The sequence below is a fragment of the Montipora capricornis genome, chromosome 6, assembly GCF_036669925.1.
Source record: "Montipora capricornis isolate CH-2021 chromosome 6, ASM3666992v2, whole genome shotgun sequence".
NCBI lineage: Eukaryota > Metazoa > Cnidaria > Anthozoa > Scleractinia > Acroporidae > Montipora > Montipora capricornis.
The window spans coordinates 31,091,693-31,100,281 of NC_090888.1; the positions used below are offsets into that span (position 1 = coordinate 31,091,693).

At 40.3% G+C, this 8,589-nt stretch overlaps 1 protein-coding gene across 1 annotated transcript; it reads left to right on the forward strand.

Moving 5' to 3' along the window:
* The first annotated feature begins 4,862 nt into the window (after nucleotides 1–4,862).
* On the forward strand, nucleotides 4,863–8,307 carry LOC138053627 (uncharacterized). The gene is made up of 7 exons (XM_068900227.1): nucleotides 4,863–4,992; nucleotides 5,379–5,478; nucleotides 5,646–6,049; nucleotides 6,620–6,757; nucleotides 6,997–7,130; nucleotides 7,306–7,399; nucleotides 7,955–8,307. Exons 1-7 carry the CDS (start codon nucleotides 4,863–4,865, stop codon nucleotides 8,305–8,307), a joined length of 1,353 nt encoding a protein of 450 aa, XP_068756328.1.
* The last annotated feature ends 282 nt before the right edge of the window (nucleotides 8,308–8,589 follow it).

Below are 8,589 nucleotides of genomic sequence, written 5' to 3' on the forward strand. Positions count from 1 at the left end.
TTTCCCTTGAGGCGCAGAGATCTTGTGCCCGACACCAATCTTTCACATCTTTTGTCCACCCAGGCCAATAGAACCTTTCTTTAACCCTTTCTAGTGTCTTGTTGACACCAAACCCCGCAGTCTCCATGGTGTGTAATTTATGCGAGAGGTCCTGGGTGGAAAACCAGCTGCATCCTGCAAGTGCATCCAAGCAGTTGTCGATCCTTGGGAGGGGGTAGCTGTCCTTAACTGTCACCTCGTAAAGCTTACGGAAGTCCAGGCAGAAATGGGTGAACCCATACTTCTTTTTGACCAAAACTATGGGTGACGTCCAGGAACTTGAGGAAGATTCAATCACTCCCTTTTTAAGCATGTCCTTGAGCAGTGTGTCGGCTTCAGCTCGCTCACGCTGGCTGCCGGATAGGCTGTGAGGAGCCAGTGTTAATCTGGTGGGTGACCAAGTGCATCAGAGGAGGTGGCAAATACATCAGCAAAGTCGGTCAGCAGTTGTGCAAGGTGCGAGCGCTCAACGGGGTTTAGTAGATGCAAACTGTGTTGGAACAACTCTGCGAGGTGCTCGGGGACAGATAGCGTTTCCCTTTCGTTGTGCACTGCATCAGTTACACTATCACCTTTCTCATGTTCCTGGCAGAGGGCCATGTTGTTTTCCCAGATGTGCGGAGCTTCCACAAAGTCTGCGGGTTTGCACATTACTGCCACAGTGTCCTTATACAGTGTACAAGGGTAATCTGTAGGGTTCAGCACCTGAAAGGGAATTATGTGTGATGAGGTGTCCACCAGGCTTCTGGCAAGAATCAGCTGATTGACCTCCATAAGTCTGGCCGTAGGTTCGAGCAATCCAAGGAAAGGAGTGTAATGGCCGACAATTTTGCCAACTACCAGGGCCTCACTCCTAGGAGGGACAACTGCTGTGTGTTCAACGGAAACTTGGAAGCAGCTGCGGATGATGGGTTGACCATGGGTAGCTTCACTGAGATCGCCAAACTGTAGCTCATAACAGCCATCTTTAAGCGCTAGCTGGCAGTCATGTTGTTGAAGGAAATCTAAGCCAAGAATCCCCTCCAGTTTGATTTCTGCCACCCAGATTGTGTATACAAGCTCCTGGTCGCCTAAACCAATTGTCATTTTACCACGTCCTAGGAGGGATGAGGAACATCCGTCAGCCATTTTCGTGGTGTCCAGGACATGTTCAAGTTGGCTTGGTGTTGACACTGGACTGCGAGAGATAGCCTTCCACAACTGGGTCTGAATGATAGTGATATTTGCTCCTGTATCCACGAGAAACCAAACCAGTGTCCCATTCACGATCCCATTGCCATACAGGCCGTGTTTGTCAGTGTCCACAGCATCTGTTTTTACTGAAGGGAAGGTGGGCCTTAGTGTTGGGAGGTCTGTCGGGCTCCGGCCCTTGAACTTGACAGTGTCTTGTCTCCCGGACATTCCTTAGGTGGCTGAAGTGACCTAATTGACGATGGACAAAGCCTACCACTCGAAGCGTTTAGAGCAGTAGCGCTGAATGTGTCCCTGGGTACCACACATCCAACACTCTGCTGAAGTCCAGGTCCTCTGCCAACCGTTGGACGGGGTATCGGGTGTCCCTCGAGGATGCTGGGCCAGACGCTGGACCAGACGCTGGACCATTGTTTTGAGCTCCTGTACCTCTTGTCTAAGAGTTGCGTCTGTTAGTAGGCTTAGCCACAATTTGCCGATGAATCCCAAAAAAGTTGGCGATAAGTTACTGAATTTCCAAAAAGTTGCCAAAATTTTTCTGCTTTTCATACCTTTTTTGGGTGTTAAAGATTAAAAATTTGCAGTCCAATGATAATATCAGAGGTTCTTTCCATTTCACTTGATCAACAAATAGTCTATCAGAATGACATGAACAAAACATGGTTATATACACACATAATGTGACGTGTTGCCTTACACTCTTTCAGTATGAAGTCCATTCACATATGACTGAGTTTGATGACGTCCTCTCATCAAACAACGACAAGCTTGTTTCTCTGGTTGTGGTTGTAGCAGAGCATCACTGAAGCTTCAACAGTCTGCTCTAGGCTGCATCTTGTTGTTTTTTTCAAAAAAGACAATATATGTTGGCTCAAAGAAATGCCTAATATCATTGCCATGATAACGTTGTTTTGGAGGAAAATATAATGTGAAAAATGTATGATGGGTACTTAATAGCCTGGCCAAATTTCGTCTTCATATGATTACCCTAACTGTATCTAAGGACAGAATATGTTTATTTGTTTGAAAAAAGGAGAAACTATTTCGAGCCTCCTTAAACACTTTAATTAATATCAGTTAAAATATAAATTATAATACATTAAAATTATAAGCCTTTTATATCTATAATCAGTAACAAAAGGATGTTACTGATTATACAGATATAAAAGACATTTTTGCGCTTTGCGTGCTCATCTTGCTTTTCTGTTGGGAGAAAACATGCATAAGAAGTTGCAACAGTAAGAGTTTGTAAATTACTTACATAACACTTGACAACATTGGACTTGATGCAAGAGTACATTAATGTCACAGAATGGTATTGAGTATGAAGTTTGGACAATAAGGCAAACTCAATGCAATACCAGTAATTCCCAAGGTATTATCCTTAAGGGCCCACTGACGGATTTTTCGCGCGTTGCTAGGGAAGTGAAATGTTACTTCCGGTGACTGACGTCATCATATCGTAAGCTGACAAAAAACCCACTCACCTACCTGGAAAATTTGATAACAATCTCCTAATTGTTTCAATTATAATCGTTTCAAAACCAAACCAAAATTTTTTTAAATACACAACATAAAAAAAAAAAAAAATGGGTTGATTCATGTCGGGAAAAAAAGTAGGGAAGAGAAAGCGGCGAGCTTTGGAAGCTGCAAGTGGTCGATGGTCGCCGCCCTCGCTAAGTAAAAAGGATGTTGGCTGTCAAGTTAACTTCTTTGAAGAAGAACTGTGCTTAAAAAATACATCGACAGTGGCAACTCAGACTGAGGAAAGATCAGTGGAAGTAGAAATGATCACCCCACTCTCTCCAGAGAAAATTGACGTGAGCGAAGAAGAGGAATGTGCGAACGATGACATGGTATCCGTAGAACGACTTCAAGACTTTCTGTGCAATTCAAAGTCGCCTTGCGAAAAAGTACCAACTAAGTCTTCTGAACAACTAACAGAAAGTGAAGAGGATAAAGAAACAAGTCGTAAAGTGGACGCCTTTTTTCAAGACAAAGGTCATGACCCTGAACAGCGAACTAAAAAGCATTTAAGGATAAATCAGTCCCCGCTGGTAATCTGCGCTTCGGAAAAATTTCAAAAGTCCGTATTAGAAAGTAAATGCAACAACTGCAACAATTTAGGGACGCTACAATTTTCGAAACTAAGTGAACCGAAGACGGGAATTTTGAAGCTGGACTTCGTCTGTTCAGAGTGTAAAAAGGAGTGGACCATTTCCACCAGCGACGAAATTATACCGACTCGATCAAAACCCAAAACTTACCTTACGAACTACATCCTTCTGACATTCATTGTTTGTGGCCTGTACTACAAGGACTACGACCATGTTCTGGGCACTCTTGGAATAAGCCACTTCAGCGAAAAGCAATGGATTCGAGTTATTGAGTGGATCGCCCCAGAAGTGGAAAAAATTGCCAACTGGAGCGTTGACCAGGCTCGCAAAATTATCCGAGTGCGCGGAGATGAAAAGAAGTTAGAGGTCATGTTCGATGGGTTTTATCTTACTAGAGGTCACTACTCCAATAACGCTTCGGCTACAATGCACGATGCCAAGACAGGCAACATAATCGGCTACGCTCACAGAACGAAGCGAGGACAAGGTGCCAACTGGGAGGGCACATCTGGCGGGGCAGAAGGGAACATGCTCGACGAGATACTTGCAGATCTGATAGGAAAGGAAAAGATGACGATAACAAAAGCAGTCTTAGACAAAGACGCTGCATGTCACGAGGTGCTGCTATCAAGAAGCCCAGAAACGGACATTGTGTACTGCGGCAACCACACTGCCAAAACTTTCCATGCAGACTTGGAAAAAGTAAAAAAGACCCCATGCCAGGTGAGTGCAGAGTACGAGTTGCAGTAAAGTAGCGTGCGAACTGTAGATTTCAGTACTACAGTTTGGCGTTTCCGATATGTAGAAAGTGTATTACTCGATACTTAGTAAATGACACCGGTGACATAACTATTGCATTTACTTTTCCGGGCGGTTCACAACCGTACAAGACTACACATTGAAGTAATATTACTTCAAAAAAATGGTTAACAAGATGCGGACCCCTGTGGAAACACCCTTTCTGCTCAGTTATTGAGTCTTTGCCACTCAAGAAATGAGCAGTAAAGAATGATAAAAAGGACTGATACGCCAAAAAAAAATGATGAATACTTACCATTCACAGTGCAAGAACCTTGGTTTGCCAAAGTGCAAAAGGATGTCAGAAGGCATGATTCAAAATGCCAAAAAATGCTTAAAAAACTTAACAAAGTGTGAAGAGATCTACTCATCAGAAGATCCACTGGGTGATTTTGGAAAGGCAATCATGAACTACTACCAACACTACACCGATGACCACTCTTCGACATGGTGCAGGTTTCATAAAAAGGTAACCAATAGCAACCTAATAAATTTTACATGACTTGTGAGCGCAGTTACCACTGTTTGGTGAAAGAGATTGAAAACTCTAATATACAGTGTGTATCAACAGTTTAGCTAAGAATAAAAACAATACCATTGGGGTAACAATTTTTTTATCTTAATGAACAGGAAGACGAAGAAGGTAAACCCTACCACTGCAAACATTCATTTACATGCAAATCCCAACTGAATGAACTTAAAAGTGTACTAGAAAAGATGGCCACAAGACCTGAGGAATATATTACCTTGGAGGGACGAATCACTAACAACATCCCTGAGGGATACCATGGCATCGCACTTGCATACATGGGGAAAAGGATTGACCTTGGGTCTGTACACTACCAGTGTAAGACAAACATGTCAATACCACACAAGGTCACTGTACCTACTGTACACTACTATATTTACTGTCAGTAACACCTAGAGTAGCTAAGCACAAACGTGTATGCAGATCGTAAGAATCATTAATAAAGGTGACCTTTTCCCTTAAAATGGAATACAATACAACTCCTGTTTTGATCTCAACTTTTCAAAGTCTCATGTAAAGCTATTTTTATGCATATTTCAAAAGAAATAGGATGTGAGTTCATGATATAACATGATGTACTTTTCAGTCTGAAACTTCACCAAAATATAATAACATTGCAATAGTATACTGAATAAATGTATTACTATTTCTTTATTAGAATATTGGTCCAATATGGATAGTTCTCTTGTTCCAACTACTTTCAGTGCCAATGCCAAAGAAAGCCATTGAGTATGTTATTCAACGTCAAGAACAATTTGACGAAGACATCAGGAAACGAAATTCACCAGATTACCAAAAGAAAAGGTTAATTTTTGTGTCACTATCCTTTCAATGTGTACACATGTAAACACTGTATGTACTCATCCTAAGCTTATTTCATTGAGTTGTTTGATAGAAAGTACTGGTACTGTTTATATAAATAACATAATACTCATCTCATGCATCTTTACTGTATGTACATGTACATGTAGAAATGAAAACAAAAGGAACAAGATGAAAAAACATGAGAAAGAGAAAGAATATATGACATCCCTGAAGGCTGTTTCCATCACAACAAAATACTCTGCAGGTGGATGTGATGACAACAGCTCTGAATCAGAATTCAGTGATAGCAGTGACAGTTTTCCAGAGCCAGACTGCAGTGACGGTGTGCCAGTGACAGACAGCAGCGACGATGAGCGTGGAGATGAGCTACAAGGCAATCCTTCCCCTTTGTATTTCTTGTATGATTGTGAAGGCACTGGTGGATCCATTTACAAGGACCACATTGTAGAAATTGCTGCAGTGCTGCAACCTCTTGCCAACAATGTGGAAACTCATCTGGAAAAATCTTTCCATTCATTAGTCAATACCTCCAGAAGGATAGCAGCCCCAGGTAGAAACAATGTTTTAGAGTAACTCCCATACAAAGCCTACCTTTAGGTTGCTATGGAGTTTAGTTTCAATCAAGTCATCAGCTACACATGACATTGTGTACAAAATTAATTATTTTCCCATCAATAACAATACTAAGAAACAATTAATGAATAATTGAAGGGAAAAGTACTACCAATGATTTTTAAAAAATCAGACGATAATTTGTGAAACAAATGCATGTGACAAATAAGCTCTCTGGATAATGGCATACCTTTGCTGGATACCAACAGTTATTGGAATATCACTGATTACAAAATGTACAACATTATTGAGAAGAAATGACAGACTTTGGTCAGCCATATTGTTATTCCTATAATAACGGTTATTTTTTGGATATTATTTAGGTCAGTTTCATTTCTAATATTTTAATAATTTTATTACCAGTAGCCTGCGAGAACAGACACCTTTCCAGGTTTTTGTTTCACACACCGCAAAAAGATTTCTTTTCGAGGCAGGTGAAACAAAAGCCGGAAAAGGCATCTCCTCTTGCAGACTACTTTATAACCACTGTGTGCCTGTTTCCTTTCAGTGGTCAGAAAATGTGGCATAAAGCAAACCGACCTTATCCAACAACCAAAGCTTTCTGAAGTTTTGCCTAGATTTGTATCATGGCTTACAAATCTCACAGAGGAAGTGTCAGCAAAGACAAACAAAAAATACTTCCCAGGTAATTTAGAAAACAACTAGAATTGTAGCACACAGTCAGTATTATGGTTGTTGAAGCAGTTTTTTGTGAGGTGTAGTGGTTACAAGTGTCAGCATCTACATTGTAAGAATTACACACAGGTACGTTTCAGTGATACAGGTTACATGTACATGCATCCCACCAAGATTCTTACCAGTAAAACAATTCAAATCATTGTTTTGTGTCAAAATCTTTTATTTTCATTTCTATTTAATTCCTAGTACTTCTTGCACACAATGGGTTTGTCTATGACTTTCCTCTTCTTTACATGGAAATCGAAAGGAGATATCCATTGCTCACCACCAAGCTATTTAACCACATCTTCTTTGGGGATACACTGTTCAACTTGCGAGCTGTAAGTTTAGATCAAACAAAGTAAATAGTTCACATTAAACAATAATGTGGCTTTTAGAATATATTAATAATTAATTAATGACATCAGAATTTAAACAATAAAAAATATGTAGTGATTTGAGTTGTACTATCCAAAATGTATATAAATTTACAATTTTGTTTGTTTCATTTTACAGCTGAGGAAACTAGGGAAACTTCCCCTAGATAAAAAGCAGAAGCTTGGCATGCCAGCATTGCATGCCCTGTACTTTCCTAATGCACAATTTAAAGGTAATTAATGCTTCCCCAATACACAAAATGATGGTAGTTATTATTGAAAAATCTCTTTACATGTAACTCAAAAGAAGAAGTTGCATTTATTAATCTGGTTACATATTCAGGGAGAGTAAACTGTAAAGACCTGAATTTGGGAAGTGAGCAAAAAATAAGTACAAGTCCATGGTGAAGTTTAGAGAAAGGACCAAGCTACTACTGCTGAAATTTGGAAGTGCAATATCTGGCATGATGGCTAAGAAAATTGCCAGAGGGATTTGATTGCATTGGCAACTGTATCGGTCTCAATTTTGAGCCCTGAGATGGCTTTTTAAATACTATGCCTGTGTTAAGCCTGCAGCCTTGTCAAAAAAAAAAAGGCCAAATTTCTCTGGGGGCCATCTCTGATTACAATGCGGGATTCCGCAATGGTGCAGTCTGGTGGAAACACTGCATGATAATAGAAATAACAGTACATACAGTAGTAACACAGGATTAATCACTTGTCTCTGAAGTCAATGGTAAAATGAAAAGCAATCATATGCGTAACTTGTACAATGTTCTATATTCTAGCTCACAGAGCACTGGCTGATGTAGAGGCAATGAGGGACGTGCTATTTTGCACACAGCTAAAAGATCTTAAGGACCAACACGAGCACTTCTTACGCCGTCCACTTGAGCAAAAAAATAAGTACAAGTCCATGGTGAAGATTAGAGAACGGACCAAGCTGCTACTGCTGAAATTTGGAAGTGCAATATCTGGCACTATGGCCAAGAAAATTGCAACACAGGGATTTGATTTCAACCAGCTTAAAAGCCTGCGAGCAACATTCCCAGACAAGGACAAATTTATGAAATTTTTGCAGGCAAAGGGTCTTTCCTCAATATGCATCCAGAAGTTGGTAGCCTATTTCTTTCAGCCATAGGAAAATGGTGTTTGTGATGTTCTCAGATTGTAAAAGAATCTTGTTTTCACTGAAAAAGTTGACTAGACAGATTCTTTATAGGTTTTTCCTGATATAGAGTCAGGACAGACGTTTAATTCAAAATTTTCACACTTGGGGAAAAACCTGGGTAACAATTTCTGCACAATTTGAAGCCCAACAAATGGGAATGTAATTCAGTTCTGTGAAACTGTGGGAAACATGTTTTGGCTGTATGCAAATGCTACCCAAACAAATTGTCACTGTGCCCACAATCGAAATATA